Raw genomic sequence first — 18,408 nt, 5'->3', positions numbered from 1 at the left:
CAGCAAGACACAAACCAAAATGAGTGAAGAATCAAGTTGAATAAAGATGTCCATTATTTGGTATTTAGAAGGAGGCTGTTTTACAATATTGAAGGAAGAAAAAAAATAGTATTCTATGCCAGGTTCCCAGAAGAATGTCATATTTTTTCAACCCTTAGCATCTAACACAGGATCTGGCACAGAAAAAGGGCTCAATAAGATTTGTGATCCTTAATAATTACTAACACTTACTGAGTTGCTTGCTATATTCAAGCATCATCTAATTAACACCTTTACATGCATTACTGCCTGGCTAACCCAAAGGCACAGAGTTAGTATGCTTTGGAGCCAGAATTTAAAACAAGGTCTGTACTACTCTAGAACCAGTGCTCCTGACCACTAGGCAATACTGCTCCTCAAGTTCATCAAAAAAGTAAACAAAGCAACTCACATTTTGAAAAAGCTCTTGTCTCAAGAACCATAATTAGAGCTAAGTAAGGCCTCATTTTAAAGATAATCCTTGGGACTTCCCTGGTGGTGCAGTGGTTAAGAATCTGCCTGCCAATGCAGGGGACACGGGTTCAAGCCCTGTCCGGGAAGATCCCACATGCCACGGAGCAACTGAGCCCGTGCGCCACAACTACTGAGCCTGTACTCTACAGCCCACGAACCACAACTACGGAGCCCACGTGCCACAACTACTGAAGCCTGTGCACCCATGGAGTGTGTATATCCACAGGTTCACTTTCTAATTACAAAACTACCACATGTTCACTACTGAAGATTCAGAAACCATTATTAGACTGTTAGTCATTAGATTGCAAATTTGTGAATTATATTTCAGCTATGTTGATTCTGTGTACTGAAGTGGATTCAGTATTTTTGCTTCAATTACGTCTAACATAGATGCATGGCATGGCTTAAAGCAAGTTCAAAACTCCTAAGGAGAACCATTCAATTGTTCATACGATAACTGTCACAGAACTAGACAACTAATTTTGTAAAACAAGCCCTGCCATTCATTCTTTTATAAGCATCTTTTCAACAATCATTTTTATACTAGTTGACTTCCATCACTTTCAGTCAGTGTGGGATATTAACTATTAAATATTAAAATATCCTGCCACTATCAGAAGAAGAAATAGTATATACGTAATGGTGAAATAGCATTAAAATTCTCACAATTTAAATGTTGGAGGAAAAAAATTGAAAGTCAAATGCAAGTTAAAATAGTAAAGGAGGTCAGGAAGTAATTCACTATTTTTCAAGCTAGTAGGAAATTATAAATTTATTTGGAATAAGGCAACATGGGTTAATGAAAAAAGTCACTTATTTTTGCTTTTGGCTAGAATTATATCAACTTAGTTATGAGGTAACAATGGTACTATTCCTACCCATATTATTCGGAATACATTATATTTATCATTTTATTCTACTTCATTAAAAAAAAAAGCTGCTGGTCATGACCTGCTAAATTGATTTGACATCTCATATATAGGATGTAATCTGCAGTTTGGGGGGGAAAAACCCACACTATTTTAATGGATGTTATTGAAAATTAACATCCAGTTATTAGTAATGGAATAAACAATCATTTGTTAATAAAGTTTATTAACTGAGAAGTTGTTTATAATAACCTTTCAAAAGTGGAAACTACATGGGTTTCCCTGGTGGCGCAGTGGTTGAGAGTCTGCCTGCCGATGTGGGGGACACGGGTTCGTGCCCCGGTCCGGGGGGATCCAGCATACCGCAGAGCAGCTGGGCCCGTGAGCCATGGCCGCTGGGCCTGCGGGTCCGGAGCCTGTGCTCCGCAACGGGAGAGGCCACAACAGTGAGAGGCCCGCGTACCGCCAAAAAAAAAAAAAAAAAAGTGGAAACTACAGCAGAAGAATAATAAAATCTTAGGGCCTAAGATTTGGGAACTACTGCTCTCCAGTCACTTAAAATTTTCTCAGCTTTCAAATGCTTAATCAAGCTCTTGTATACATTTTCTTCAGTTAAATCAGCCTACCAAAGTGTGACCAAAAACTATATGATTTACTTTCACATGAATTAGGGAAAAAATAATACCCCAAACCCTGAATTCATAAACATTACTGTTTAGCACAAATCTAAGTTTTTAAAAAAAGGGCTGTAGTGACAGAAAGCAGATCTGGGATCCACTTGCAAAGGGGCACAAGGGAACTTTTTAGGGAGATGGAAATGCTCCATATCTTGATTATGCTGGTGGTTATATGACTATACACAACTGCCAAAACTCAAACTGTACAATTAAAGTGCATATTTTTATTGTATATAAATTGTTCCTCAATTTTTTTTTTTTTTTTTTTTTTTTTGCGGTACGCGGGCCTCTCACTGTTGTGGCCTCTCCCGTTGCGGAGCACAGGCTCCGGACGCGCAGGCTCAGCGGCCATGGCTCACGGGCCCAGCCGCTCCGCGGCACATGGGATCCTCCCAGACCGGGGCACGAACCCGTATCCCCTGCATCGGCAGGCGGACTCCCAACCACTGCGCCACCAGGGAGGCCCTGTTCCTCAATTTTAAAGAAGGAGGTCGAATTGATTTAGTCGACTGAAAAGAAATATTTAGCAAATAACAGTAAAAGTGGTAACTGATGTGACAAAATTCACAAAGATGGTATATGAATAACTGCTATTTGAAAAATACAGAGCTAAACATTTAAAAAGAAGCAACGTCCAGAAAAGGGGAAGTTTAAATAGTAATTTTAAAATATATAAATCACAACATTCATTAATAATAGAAGTATACAATACCATGTTTCAATAAACTTTTTTCAGGGGAGGAATGTTCATTTTGGGGGGATCTAGGACTATTGACAGAAGAAAAACTAAAGCATGTGAGAATACCAGCTGATCGTACCAGATAGAAGGCCTTGATGTTAACAAATGCTAGTTTCCAACATTTGCATTAGACTTACCAAAAAAAATCACTACACAGAAATTACCACAACACTATAAATCAACTATACTTCAATAAAAAAACAGATCACTACCTTTCTTCAATTGATCAACATGATCAGATAAAGCTCTGAATTGATGTTTCTAACATTTCACCTACTCTTTTGCCTTCCACAGCTTTCTAAGCAAGGTTAATCCTGGATAGTGATAAGCATGCAAGTATCAACTCTCCAAAAACCATATATTTTCCTCCCAGGTGAAAACACAAAGAATGCCCACTGTCTAGCACTAAACAAGTGCCCCCAATACTACACATCTCAGAGAAACAATAAGAACAGCAGCAGCTGCTTCAGAACACAGCTGTTCCTTATGGGTCAGCAATGAGAGAAAATGTAGGGATTCTCCAAGGTAATAATAGCACTTTGCAAACCTGACTTACTCATTGGAGCCTCAATTTATACATCTGTAAATACTTTCGTGTAGTTCCAACAGAAAAGTAATTAAGAACAAGGCACTCGGGCTTCCCTGGTGGTGCAGTGGTTGAGAGTCCGCCTGCCAATGCAGGGGACGCGGGTTCGTGCCCTGGTCTAGGAAGATCCCACATGCCGCGGAGCGGCTAGGCCCATGAGCCATGGCCGCTGAGCCTGTGCATCCAGATCCTGTGCTCCGCAACAGGAGAGGCCACAACAGTGAGAGGCCCGCGTACCGCAAAAAAAAAAAAAAAAAAAAAGAACAAGGCACTTTCGTCTATGTTTGTCTTTTAAGAATTGGATACTCTTGGAAAATCTTATTTTTAACTACGCTTGAGTGTGGACTTTATGCTTGAGTGTGTGAGAACATGAAAACATACTGTACTTATTGGCTCATTAAGCAAAATATTTTAGTTGAAAAGGGATTTGCAAATATTGCATGAGGTGTTAGTATTTAAACTTACAAATCCCTCATGAAAAGAGGCAAAAAAGAACATATAGGGAAAAAAAGGGGCAAAAATATACAAAAGAGCAGGGAAAATCTGGTAGCAATAAGGAGGCAGCAAAGTTAGTAACACCAGATCAAACCTGGCATCAGTAGAAGTACACAGGGACTTCCTTGGTGGCACAGTGGTTAAGAATCTGCCTGCCAATGCAGGGGACACGGGTTCGAGCCCCGGTCCGGGAAAATCCCACATGCTGCGGAGCAACTAAGCCCGTGTGCCACAACTACTGAGCCTGCGTGCCACAACTACTGAAGCCCTTGCGCCTAGGGCCCGTGCTCCACAACAAGAGAAGCCACCGCAATGAGAAGCCCATGCACCGCAACAAAGAGTAGCCCCTCCTCACCACAACTAGAGAAAGCCTGCATGCAGCAATGAAGACCCAACACAGCCAAAAATAAATAAATAAAACAGTTAAAAAAAAAAACAGAAGTACACAGAAGGAAAAAAGGGGCATTCAGTTTACTTGCCTTAAGACACATGATGGAAAGGCCAGGGATCGAAGTCTAAATTTCAAAAAATGTATTCCAAGAGAATCAATTCACTTAGACATTTTATTTTATTTTTTATTTTTTAAATTTTTATTGGAGTATAGTTGATTTACAATGTTGTATTAGTTTCAGGTGTATAACAAAGTGAATCAGCTATACATATACATATATCCACTCTTTTTAAAATTCTTTTCCCATATAGGCCATTACAGAGTATTGAGTAGAGTTCCTTGTGCTATACAGTAAAGTCCTTATTAGTTATCTATTTTACATATAGTTCATTTAGACATTTTATTATGAGCGTTTGCCGATAACTACATGGATGGAAAAATACCACGACAGGCAAGCTCTATTTCTAAGAAGTTTACTAGTTTATCTGGAATCACATACTTATTCTGGAACAAAAAGAAAATTGCTTAAAGCAAAACATGCTATAGTCACTGGAAAAAATAAGTCACTAAGATATGCTTCTTAAAGAGGTGTTTCCTAGGACTTATTGGGGGATCAATTCAGAAAGATAAAGATATCCATTACCCTTATCAATATCATTATTTCCAAAACTGAATTGGAATTATGCAGGTTTAATGTTGCCAACCTTATCTTAAAAATAATAATTCTAAGGAAAGGAACCCATCAATTCCTTCCTTCTATGTATCTTCAGACCTTTACTGTTGTAAAACTGTAAACTGTGTAAAACTGCCAATATTCAGATATTTCTAGGGGACAAAAACAGCAATTTCATATGACTGCACCAATACAATGTCCAGTCTAATAAGTAATTCAGTCTCACTAGGCTCCTGAAAATCTCACTGAAGCAAAATGTTCAATGTCCCTGAGCTGCACCTTCAGATTGAAGGCTTTACTTTGCTGTTTCTGTTTTTCTGCGCATAGGAAAAAGATCTCAGAAAGGTTTACTTTGCCCTCAGTCATTTGAAACTCAGAATGCCTTTTCCACAGGCACTGGGGGAAAAAAAAGTGGACAGGGCCCCAGGCTGGGCCTCAAGGACTAACTAACCTTAAGGCAGCTAAACACTTAGCATTTGCCACAAAAAACAAAAACTACTGCAATAGTAACAGAAATTAAATAAACAAAATATTAAACTCAAAATAGTTTTATGGCCCTTGACTATTGTTTGGAGAGAATGGATTTAATTTAAGCTAGATAAATTTCTGAAAGGAATTTTTAAACATTTTCAAAGTGACTGGAGGCATATTTTTTATATCTAACTTTAAAAGATAAAATGGCTTCCTTTCTCTTATGTTCTACCAGCAATAACACTAGGCACAAACATATTATAAAGTAAAAATCTACATTATATTTACATTTAAAACAAACCTAGAAAAGCCATGATTCTGAACTAAATATTCTACCTAAAGAATCTCTTCCACATACTCTTTCCTGGTCACTCACTCGATGCCCTTTGTTTCTTAATTCCTGTGATTCTTTTGCTATACAAGGCTTTGCCTAAACTTGAATGCCCCTTACTATAATGTAACCTCTCCCAGGGATCATGTCTTATTCACCTTGTGTCTCTCTCAGCACTCAGCACTGGGCTTTGACCATAGTTGGCCAGCAATAAAAAATTTAAGTCAAAACAGGTTTCTGCTTCGGGTGAAAACAGATGACTTTAAGCTCAAACAACTGCTATCTATAATTATAACTCATAATTCTAGATAAGGTGGAACACACAGGACTGGGGACCACCAACAGCTCTGCTAACTACTGCTGAAATTTTGAATAACTCGAGAACCACCAACGCCATAAATTTTTAGGATCAGGAACTTTGTGCCACGTTTTCCCTGACACCCAGCATTTGATAATCATTTACTGCCTTAGGCACCATGTATCTGTATGCAAAACCCTCAATCATGATGATACAGAGATCAGCTTTAAATGAACGGTAACATTATAGGCTATCATATCCTCACAGGAGTCCTTCTATTCTAGGTAAGAGAGGGATCTATAAAGCCTTATCACAGGAACTGGTCATTTCAAGCTTGGCTAATAGGGGTTCTTTTCGTGAGCTTTTTAAGTAAAGAGCAGGAACAGAAATTCTGGTAGTCCTTATCAGTAATGATCAGCAATGTTCCATCCACGCAGCTCCTATTGCCCCTTATAAACAGTAAGGTGGTAAGAGAATTTTCCAAAATCAGGTCCAAGGGGGTAGGGGGGAACTTAGCTCAGGATGAGTACAACAGTAAAAAATAGGTTTGGTTGTAATTATTTACGTCAGAAACAGGCTCGAGGTTGCCTCTTTTAGAGACAAGAATTAGATATACGGTACAATAAATAAATTGGCTCCTCTCTATAGCACTATCCAATAGAACTTTCTGTGGTGAACATTTCTATTATCTGTGCTGCCCCAGTACTGCAGCCTAAAACCACATTGTGACTGTTGAACACTTGAAATGTGGCTAATGTGACTGAGGAACTAAATTTTAAATTTATTTAATTTTAATTAATTACATTTAAATTTAAATAGCCAAATGTGGCTGGTGGGGCTTCCGTGGTGGCGCAGTGGTTTAGAATCTGCCTGCCAATTCAGGGTACACGGGTTCAAGCCCTGGTCCAGGAAGATCTCACATGCCTCAGAGCAACTAAGCCCGTGTGCCACAACTACTAAGCCCACGCACCACAACTACTGAAGCCTGCGCACCTAGAGCCTGTGCTCTGCAACAAGAGAAGCCACAGCAGTGAGAAGCCCGCAACGAAGAGTAGCCCCACTGGCCACAACTAGAGAAAGACTGCACGCAGCAACAAAGACCTAACGTCGCCAAAAATAATAAATAAATGAAATAATTTTTTTTTTTAAATGTGGCTGGTGGACAGTGCAGCTCTAGATTCTCTAAGTCAGTGGTTCTCAACCAGAGGGGATCCTCTCACCCCTAGGGGACAACTGCCTCAACTGGAGATGTTTTTGGTTGTCACACTGGGGGGAGGGGATGGTACTGTCATCTAGTGGGTGGAGGCCAGGGATGCTGCTAAACATTCTACAGTACACAGGACAGCCTCCTACAATAGAGAAATATCCAGCCCAATGTTAGCGGTGCCAAGGTTGAGACATCTGCTCTAAGTTTACTCAAGGTTGGAATTAAAAGTGCAAAACAAACTGCTATACACCTTGTCTAAACATAATACCCAGGAAGAATGAGATTTTTCCAAGCAGCAGGAAAAGATCTGGGCTGTTCTACAAGTTTAAAGTAGCAAGTTTTTACTATCAGGTGTTATGTAGGTGTGTTGAATACCTTATTAAGATCTTCAGCATCAGCGTTATTACTTCCTGTGGCATTTTAAAACTTGGATATTAACATAAGTAAACACTGTGAGATTTGTTCCTTATGAGTTGGACGGACAGTATTGGGGGGGCTGAGGCGCCTACTCTTCTAGCTCGAATTCCTTGTCCCTATAATTAACCTATCTCTAGTTTCTCTGGATGTCACTAATTTTGAATACAAAAAGAAAACATATATTGTGAAAGAAAAGCAAATCAAGGCAAGAAAATGGCTCTGTCATCGCAGGTCTGCATGTCTACATATCACGTAAAGAAAAAGCAAGGGTACAAAATTATATTTGGACCAAAGGAAATGTACTGAGTGATTCTATTAAACAATGATAGCACACTACATTTTAGAGTGAGAGAGATTACTTGAAATTTTAGAGGATGGGTATCAAATAACATTGTGGTTTCTGTAGCCAGTCTAAATTATGCAAGGATTAGTTTAAATGGGATCATTCAGAACTGCTCAAATAGTTCTTAAATTTATACTAGCAATGTAGAATTTAACCCAGCAGTCTATTCCTCAAAGAAACCAGAATAATGGACACAATTCAATGTTTTACTTTGATTCAAACTATTTTTCACAACACAAAATTTTCAACATTCATATTACAGCAATGCTTTTTCTTTTCTGCCCACTTAGCACCAAGAGAAATTGTTCATTACAAGTAAAGCCCTGTATTGCTTCAGGGAATATAAAAATAAGACACAGTACTAGTTCTGAAAAACTTACATTCAGAATTTACACACTGGCCTAAGGCAGAGACTTCCAGCCCACACATTCTGAATTCCTGAAAGATCCCTGCAATTTTTGTTAATGTGCCAGGCTTAAGCACACTGGAGTTTCAGTACATCTTCAGATCTTCATCTGAAGGGTTTAAGATCTTTTATCATCAATTAACATTTAGGGAGCAACCACTGTAATCTAGTAATCAAATACCAGAAAAGTAATATTTGAAGCAGGATTCCAACCCATTCTGTTTTGCAGATCTGCCTATAATGAACTATTCTTGGAGGAAAGAACACTCCAGTTCTTTAGATTTCTAACTGAAATGCCACAAAGCCCCTCCCATCTTCTTTATGAAATTGGAAAGGAAACAACACTGAAGGGACATTTTTAGCATCATTTTGTATTCAACCACTGGCATTTGTATTCAACTACTGGTCCACACACGGTGTAGACCAGGGGTTCTCAGCCTCAGCACTACTGATAATTCTCTGGTACAGGCTATGTCTTGTGCAATGTCGGATGTTAGCAGCATCCCTGGCCTCTACCCACTAGGTACCAGCAGCCCCTTCCTAACGCCTGATTGTGACAATCAAAAGTGTATCCAAACGTTGGCCAAATATCCCCTGGGGAACAAAACAGCCTGGTGGTTGAGAATCACTGATTTAGACTGAAACTCAAAGCACCACAGGTAGACACTGTGCTCATCAAAAGCGTGGGAAGACTTTATTCCTAGACAGAAAAACACGTAACATTCACTACAGAGGCGGTGTAAGGAAAACATATTATCTTTGTCCTTTCTTGATTCCTTCCACCCAATATATGAGAAACAACGGAGGGGTAGGCTATACCACTGTGTGCACATGAAGACATCTGGCTCAATTTGTACAATTACTCCCTTCAACTCTCCAGTGACAAGTGAACAAATCCACAGCAGCTGCTGCATTGAAAAAATGACAAAATATGTTACTTCTGCCAGTTCAAAATTAAAATAAAGCAGTCTTGAAACACTAGCATTGCTCCTGAATTCCACATATATGAAAAACCGGGTCTGGACAAGCAGACTCCCAAGCTTGAAAAGAAAGAAGGACATTGAGGGAGGGCAGAAAGTCAGGGTCTGAAGGTAGGTATCCGTGAAGAAATCCAAGCACTGGTTCTCGTTTACTAGCCCTAAATCCAGGACAATTAGAATCCATTTCACATGCCAGAGCGGTCAGCCAGGTACATCACGCTGCTGTTCCCCCAAGAGGAAACCAGAGTAAAACGCTGCTACCAGTGGATTTCCGACTGACCTCAGGGTCTCCCCTCGCCACGGAAAGGGGGAGCCAGAAAGTTGTGGAGCAGCAGCATCCCCAAAGACGAAATTCACAATCTACAGAAGCCCCGCCCCTTTCTGGACCTCAGGGGTCTTTCAAACTACTGCATTAGAATCACGTGGGGACCTCGTTAAACCCACAGATCCCGGTCCCGCCCCCCGAGGTTCCGACCCGAGGGCTGAAAATCTGGATTTTTACCAAGGGCCCCAGGTGATTCCTAGGCTCGCTGAAGATGGCAAATTACTGCTTGCACATCTCCCTTCCTAACTTGGAGACCACAGACAACCTACAGGTTTCCAGTTGGCTCCGAAACAACTGGGGCTTCATTCCAGGCGATTCTGCGGCCGCAAGTTGTTAGCTCTGTCATCCGAGAGGGTGAGCCGAGCTCTCGCAGGCCCCAAGGTCGGCCCCGCGGCCCCCGACTGGGCTCCGGGTCGTTCGCGGCCCCGGGCAGAACCCGGCTCAGCCTCTCCCGGCCCACGGGGACCCCAGAGACCCCCGGCCCCGTGACGTGACCAGGCCCCAGCCTCGAGCTACGGGCCGGACGCCCCCACGACCAGTCCTCCTCAGGCGGGCCCGTTAGCCCCCGGCCCCCTCCCCGGTCACAATGGCAGCTCGCGACCGGGAAACAGGCGCCCCACAGGCGGGGGCCTCGGGCCGCCGCTCCGCGTCCACCCCCGGTACGGACCTTCTCCAGAGGCGCATCCATGGCTGAGGCGGCCGGTGGAGCCCGATGGAGGCCGGCGATCCCGGGCACTACTTCCGCCTCCCGCGCCCCGCCGCCGTTTCCACGCTGGCAGCGCTGACGTCCAGCTCGCCCGCGGCCGGCGGGGCGGAGAAGAGAAGGAACTTCCTGGCTGCGCAGCGGGGAGTGGAAAGCTGGTCTCGGGGAGGCGGGGGAGGCGGGGCCCACTAGATAGGCGGGGCCCACTGAGTGGGCGGGGCCCTCCAGGCTTCCGTACCAGGCCGTCACGCCGGCCAGCCCAAATGTTCCCAGGTGAGAGGGGGAGAATGGATGGTGGAGCCGTTCCAAACTCTCTTCAGAAGCCTGTCCTGGAGTCAGAGTAGAAGTATAATAATTATAAGGACTCACTCATGTAGAAAAATGCTGGAGATACTAGTAACACACCTGTAGTTCCGGGCCTAGTGTTCCAAGTTCCCCCCGCTATCGACATTCCTCAGGAATGGAACAGACTATTCACCACGGAGAGGCGGGGCGAGCGAGCGTCCCCGCGCACGCGCAGCTTCGGTGGTTTCCTAGGTGCTCAGGGCTTCGCGGGTTTCAGGTATTGGACTCCCGACCAGTGGCCGCTACTCTGAAAAGGCGCTGATCAGAGCTGAGGTATTTGTCTCAGACCTTACCGCAGAATTCTAGACAGAAACGACTTTGAGACAACTGGCTCAGCCACTTTCTTCGTGTCAGGCCACAATTATGACTTGTTAGGTAATAATGATAATAATAGATCAGTTGTTGCTATTCCATTTTATGGTACAACAGCCCTGTGATGTAGAGATCATTATTATCTCCATATCACAGTGCCAATCTAGGTAGGATCCAAGCACCCTGACCCCAGCGTTCGTACACTACACATACTGCCTCTATAACCGCTTCCACCCCTCCTGTATAATCATAAGGTGTTTCCAGGGAATAAGAAGGGACATAAATTTCCTTATTCTTCCCTCTAAATGAGGAAAACTGAAATGAACTAGTCTATCACGGTTACAGTCCGTAAAACAATTCACCACTAGTACACCGATGACGTTACAACCGCAAAACCATACCTCTTCTCTCCCGTTTTGCGCGCCTCTCTTCCAAAATCTGTGTAAATGACTGGGTTGCATTTTCAGTGTAGTAATTATATTTTTTGAGCTCTCTAAATTGTATTAGATAAATTGCCCAGTTATGTTAATAAAATTATTTTCTACCAAAAGAAGCTTTGTGTACAGTGGAAACTATTCAGATTCTCCACAGAGCTCTGCAAACAGAAAAGGATGATAGATTTATGTCTTCCAAGATCTAAAAGTGGAATGTACCTCTTTGAGCTAAACAAGTCACCTTTTCCAACGTGTTATTATCAAGCATTTAGAAAAGTTGAGTTATACCATGAACACCCATATGCCTATCCTACAATGAACATCTACCTGTATTTGCTTTACAAATATGATATTTACATAAGTATCCATCTATCTATCCATCAATACGTCTTATGTTTTGATACATTTCAAAGTTGCAGACATCAGTACGTTTCACCCCTTAACACCTCAGCCTGGGTGTCATTAAAAACTCCTAATTTTTAAAACCACCTCCAAGTATCTGGATTATATTAAAAAGTAGATTCTACAAAACAAATACTAGAGAGATGAAACTTACATTTTCTATTTTAAAAGTAGACTTTAAAAGCCAACATGAAGAAAGTGGGAATAATTGGTTCATTCAATATTTATCCAAATGTTTATCGACTGCCATCTTGGACAGTTAGGGGCTAGAAATACAAGATCCTGCCCTTAAGAAAATGCTGTTTAGGGCAGAGGTTTTTACTTTGGGACCCAGGGGGAGGTCTGTGAAACTCCTGAAACTATGCTCTAAATTTTGCATGAGTGCATTTTTCTGAGGAGCATTGCATAGCTTTCAAGATCAAGTTGGACACACACACACACACACACACACACACACACTCCTGTCAAAATAAATTAAAACCACTTGGCTTGTAGATAGACAGATAAGTAAGCTGATAAATTATAATGCGGCATTCTATGGGCTAGAACAGAGAGATGAGAAAAATATTGTAGGAAGCCAGAACATGAAACCACTCATTGTGGGGACAATTTGGCTTATATGTTCTGATATAGACCCTTCCTGATTAATAGGCAAAAAACAAACCAAATAAAGGAAGTTTGTGGTTATTTTTCCTTTTGGGTCCATTCACATGATTTTTGTTGTATCCTGAATAATATTTACATACCCATATTGTAGATGTTGTTTTTAAGTCTTTAAGTTTTAGAATCAACCAAATTACACATACGGAAGATATAGTTATCATTCACCATGGTAATGTAAAAATAATAAATTAACAAAAAGTGGGCAGGAAGAGGCGAGGTGAAGAGGAAAGTAATGTCCTCAACTTCATTCCAGGAAGTAAGTAGATACTCTCTAAAAGGGCTAAATCAAGGACTTCCCTGGTGGCGCAGTGGTTAAGAATCCACCTGCCAATGCAGGGAACACGGGTTCGAGCCCTGATCCGGGAAGATCCCACATGCTGCGGAGCAACTAAGCCCATGCACCATAACTACAGAGCCCACATGCCACAACTACTGAAGCCTGTGCACCTAGAGCCTGTGCTCCGCAACAAGAGAAGCTACCACAATGAGAAGCCCAAGCACCACAAGGAAGAGTAGCCCTGACTCACCTCAACTAGAGAAAGCCTGCGCACAGGGTTGAAGACCCAACACGGGCATAAATAAACAAACAAAAGCATTTAAAACAGTAAATAAAAGAGCTAAATCAAGATTCAAAGTTTTAACTACAATATTTAAAGACATAAATGAAACCTTGGGAGAAATAAAATTAACAAAAACCAGGAGTTGGAGAAGATAAGAAAGCTAATGCAAATGACAATAAATTTCTCATTTTTATAGTAAGGAGTCAATATATTCTTTCTGAATTAAGAAACAGATATAAGGATATTTTTCACAAAGTAGAAGGTAAAGGCTTTGGAGGAATGGGACTAGGAGTTTGGAGATGAAGGAAAAGAAATGGCAATATTCCATTTTATATTCTTCTGCACTTTGAATTTTTATCATTTGCATGCATTTTCTCTTATGAATTAAAAAATTTAAATTAAATTGCCTGTAAAAAATAGATTTCAATCATTTTTTAATATTTTAAAATTTTGAGAGAGAAGTCTGCAGTCCCTAAAGGCGACTTGAGGTGGCAACCCTGAGACCACTTGTATCCTACCTTACTTCATTAGTTACACCAAGTTCACTAACAAAATTCTTTTTAATCTTTCTATTGTTAAAATATAGAAAACAACTTAAAAGAAACGAATTGTCATTGACTAACACCCTATAATCACTAACACCCTATAATCACCATCCCCGCATGAAAGGAACCTTCTCAGATACTCCATAAGCCCCAAAACAATCCCAGTCCCCTCCCAAGAAAAAATAACCACTTTTCCACATTTATAGTAATCATGAACTTACGTTTTCTTTGTAGTTTTATCACCCAAAGATGCATCCTTAAACACTACAGCTTAGCTTCATCTTTAAAAACAAAAACAAAAACTGAAATAAAGCCCCATCTGTATCTGTATCTATATATCTTTTTAGTCTCTTTTAATCTATAGGTTTTCCTATACCTTTTTCCTCCTTTGCAATTTATTTGTTGAAGACACCAGATTATTGTTCTAGAATTTTCCTTAGTCTGGGTTTTCCTCTGTTCTCTATATTTCCTGCAGATTGGCAGTTGGACTTAGGCTTAATCAGATTCAGATTTGAAGTTTGGGGAAAAGTATTCAAAGATGGTGTTGTTCTCTTCACCAAGAGGCACATAGTACCTGGTTTTCTCTCTTTTTGTGTTGTTAGCAGGCACTGATATTCTTTAACTTACATTAATCCTGACCTGAATGGGAAGGACTGTGGATTTTCTTATACCATATACATTTTTATGTCTGAGGAAGGTTCTCCGAGAGTGTAAGTCCGAAATATGATTTCATATCACCCTACTTTCATTTTTGGGTTTTTTTTGATGTAATTTCAAACTTGTAGGAAAGTTGTCAGAAGAGTACAAAGAATTTTGTAAAACTCTTCACTCAAATTCCCCAAATGTTAATATTTTACCATACTTGCTTCATTGTTCTCTCTCTCTCTCTAAATAAATATGTATACACACATTATTTTTTTCTGAATCATTTCATAGTCAGTTGCAGATGATGCCCTTTGGTTTCTAAATAACTTAGTGTATATTTCCCCCCAAAGAAGGACATCCTCCTTCACAACCACAATACAAGTGATAAAATCAGGAAATTAACATTGATACTATTTCCTCTTTAAAAAAATTTTTATCGAAGTATAGTTGATTTACAATGTTGTGTTTAATTTCTGCTGTACAGCAAAGTGACTCAGTTATACATATACATATTCTTTTTCATATTCTTTTCCATTACAGTTTATCACAGGATACTGAATATAGTTCCCTGTGCTATACAGTAGGACCTTGTTGTTTATCCATCCTATATATATAAAAAAATAGTTTGCATCTGCTAATCCCCAACTCCCAACCCTTCCTTCCCTCCCCCTTGGCAACCACAAGCCTGTTCTCTATATCTATGAGTCTGTTTTTGTTTTGTAGCTAGGTTCATTTGTGTTGTATTTTAGACTCCACATGTAAGTGTTATCACTTGCTGTTTGTCTTTCTCTATCTGACTGACTTTGCTTAGTATGATAATCTCTAGGTCCATCCACGTTGCTGCAAATGGCAATATTTCATTCTTTTTAATGGCGGAGTAATATTCCATTGTACCTATATACCACATCCTCTTTATCCATTCATCTGTCGATGGACATTTATGTTGCTTCCATGTCTTGGCTATTGTGAATCGTGCTGCAATGAACACTGGGGTGCATGCATCTTTTTGAATTGCACCTTTCTGAATATATTCTCTGGATATATGCCCAGGAGTGGTATTGCTAGATCATATGACAACTCTGTATTTTTAATTTTTTGAGGAAGCTCCATACTGTTCTCCATAGTGGCTGCCCCAATTTACATTCCCACCAACAGTGTAAGCAGGTTCACTTTTCTCCATACACTCTCCAGCATTTATTTGAAGACCTTTTTTTTGTAGTAGTAGCTTTTGTTTTTAATTTATTTTATTTTATTTATGTATTTTATTTATTTATTTATTTTGGCTGCATCGGGTCTTAGTTGCAGCATGCAGTCTCTTCGTTGCAGTACTCGGGCTTCTCTGTCTCGTTGCGGCGCTCGGGCTTCTCTCTAGTTGTGGCATGCGTGTTTTCTCTCTCTCTAGTTGTGGTGTTCAGGGTCCAGCACGCGTGGGCTCTGTAGTTGTGGTGCACGAGCTTTCTCATTGAGACGCACGAGCTCCGTAGTTGTGGCACATGGGCTTAGTTGCCCCGTGGCATGTAGGATCTTAGTTCCCTGACCATGGATCAAACCCGCGTCCCCTGCATTGGAAAGCAGATTCTTTGCCACTGGACCACCAGGGAAGTCCCTATTTGAAGACTTTTTAATGATGGCCATTCTGACTGGTGTGAGGTGGTACCTCATTGTTGTTTGATACTATTTTCTAATCAATAGACTCTATTCAGATCTTGACAATTATCCCATTAAAGTCTGGTAGAGTAAAAGTCTGGAATAGTGTGTTCTGGAGTAGCTCCTCCATCTACCAACATACAGTTGTTGGATTTCCTCAGCACTCAGCCCTAAAGCCCCTTTCTTTCCTTATTCTACACACTCTCATCCTCCATTATTCAAGTAACATCTATACCTGCGCTCTTAAACTGAGAGTCACTTCATTAATGCGTTGTGAAATGAGTTTACTGGGTCATTTTTAGCAATTTAGCAAAAATTTAGCAATTTTTAACAAATCAAATGGAATAGAAAACATCAGAGCACATGACATATGGAATAAGAATAATTAGGAAAAACTCCAAATGTCCATCAACAGGTGAAGACATAAATTGTGGTCTGCCCATACAATGGAATGGACTATTACACAGCAATAAAAGGGAACAAACCGCTGATATACAGAATACCATAGAGCAGGGGTCAGCAAACTTCTTCTGTCAGGCACCAGGTAGAAAATATTTTAGGCTTCGCAGACCATTTGGTCTCTGTTGCAACTACTCAACTCTGTGTAGTGTGAACATAGCCATAGATAGTACGTAAAGAAATGAATCATGACCATGTCTCAATAAAACTTTATTTATAGGCACTGAATTTTGAATTTAATATAATTTTCACATCATGAAATATTCTTATTCTGACTTTTTTTAAAGTTGTTTGAAAACATAAAGCCATTCTTAGCTCTTGAGCCTTTAAATAAAGAGGCATTGGGCCAGATTTGGCCCACAGCCTGTAGTTTGCTGATCCCTGTTACAGATGAATCTCAGAAACATTATACTGAGTGAAAGAAGCCAAATACAAATTGACACAGATACTGTATGTATACTGTGTGATTCCATTTATATGAAATTCTATACCATGCAAACTCATCTATAATGACAGAAAGCCTAGGGCCAGGGGTCAAAGGGAATTGAGTACATAGGGGTGCTAGGGAACTTTTGCAGGTGATAGAAATGTTCTGTATTTTAATTGTGGTAGAGGTTCAGAGGTATACACATTTGTCAAAACCCACTGAACTGTACAAGTAATATGAATGTATTTGATTGTAGGTAAAACATACTTCAATAAAGTTGATAAAACATATCAGAGTGCATCAACTGTAGTAAGGGTAATCATTGTTTCTGAAACTTCTCTTCCAGTTATGTATATATAGATATGTGCAGTGACTGAATTGAACTCATCCTCTTCCACTCCAAATTCCTCAACATTCCTCATCCCAGTGTAGGCACCATCATCCACCCAGTAGTTCAAGCCAAGAACCCTGGTATCTCTCTCACACACACAAATTTCCTCTTCCCTAGTCACTTTCAATCACTGTTGCCACCTATACCTCCTAAATATCTCCTAAATCTGTCTATAAATCTATCTCTGTTGCCACACCTTGAGTACTGCCATTATATAAGTGATCTCTGTAGCCACACAGAACCCAGAGTGTAACTGAGCCTATGGGGCCTTCCCAGGATAGACCCTTACCCTATATCCTCTGCTGTAGCTCCTCTCTGAAGTACCCAGATAATAGTATCTCATGCACATCTCCAGAGATTTTCAGATGCTAAAAACCACCACCTTGGGACTTCCCTGGCAGTCCAGTGGTTAAGACTCCATGCTCCCAATGCAGGGGGCACAGGTTCATCCCTGGATGGGGAACTAAGATCCCGCATGCTGAGTGGCATGGCCAAAAACAAAAACCAAAAAACTCACCACCAAATGAAAGAAATTAACTACGTGTTGATCATGAGCACATAGCCCCCAGACCTACTGATGCCTCAGGATAGATATAGATAATTTTAACCCCTGTGACACCTCCCTGCTACCTCACCATCAACGGATCAGAGAACTGTGCACAAGCTGATCACATACTCTGGGATGCCCCTCCTCACTTTGCCTTTAAGAAGGCTTTGTTGAAACCCTGCAAAGAATTCAGGGGCGGTGTTGGGGCGGGGGCGGGAGGGCGGGCAGGCATGAGCCACCCGTTCTCCTTGCATGGCCCTGCAATAAACGTTTCTCTGTTCCAAACTCTGACGTTGAGGTTTTTTGGCCTCACTGTGTGTCGGGCACTTGAACTTGTATTCAGTAACAAGAGTAGTCTGTTAAACAGGGAAACTGGATCCTCTGCTAATAAGCCTTCCGTTGCTGATAGAATAAAGTCTGCATCCTTCACATGGCCCACAAGTGTGGTATGACCCCTTTCTACCTCTTCGGTCTTGGCTGTCATTCTTTGGGAAATGTCTTATGTACATATAGACACCTATAGGCCCCTATGTCTCTCTTTTAATGTACTTAACATAACTGTAATTAATTAGTTATTTAATGTCTTCCCCCCAAAAGACTATATAAATGCCATTTCTGCAGAGAT

The 18,408-nt window shown here is 40.8% G+C and overlaps 1 protein-coding gene across 1 annotated transcript in view; it reads right to left on the bottom strand.

The window, feature by feature from the left end:
* The window catches only part of PDXDC1 (pyridoxal dependent decarboxylase domain containing 1), a 54,231-nt gene extending 43,685 nt beyond the window's left edge, over window positions 1-10,546 (bottom strand). Inside the window, exon 1 of the mRNA XM_081256349.1 lies at window positions 10,371-10,546. Within this exon, the coding sequence (XP_081112475.1) occupies window positions 10,371-10,391 (21 nt within the window). The 5' untranslated portion in view covers window positions 10,392-10,546. The remainder of the gene's footprint in view (window positions 1-10,370) is intronic.
* Between the last annotated feature and the right edge of the window lie 7,862 nt (window positions 10,547-18,408).

The sequence above is a fragment of the Mesoplodon bidens genome (genome assembly GCF_964165515.1).
Source record: "Mesoplodon bidens genome assembly, chromosome: 15".
Classification (NCBI taxonomy): Eukaryota; Metazoa; Chordata; class Mammalia; order Artiodactyla; family Ziphiidae; genus Mesoplodon; species Mesoplodon bidens.
This window is presented reverse-complemented; position numbering and strand designations above follow the sequence as displayed.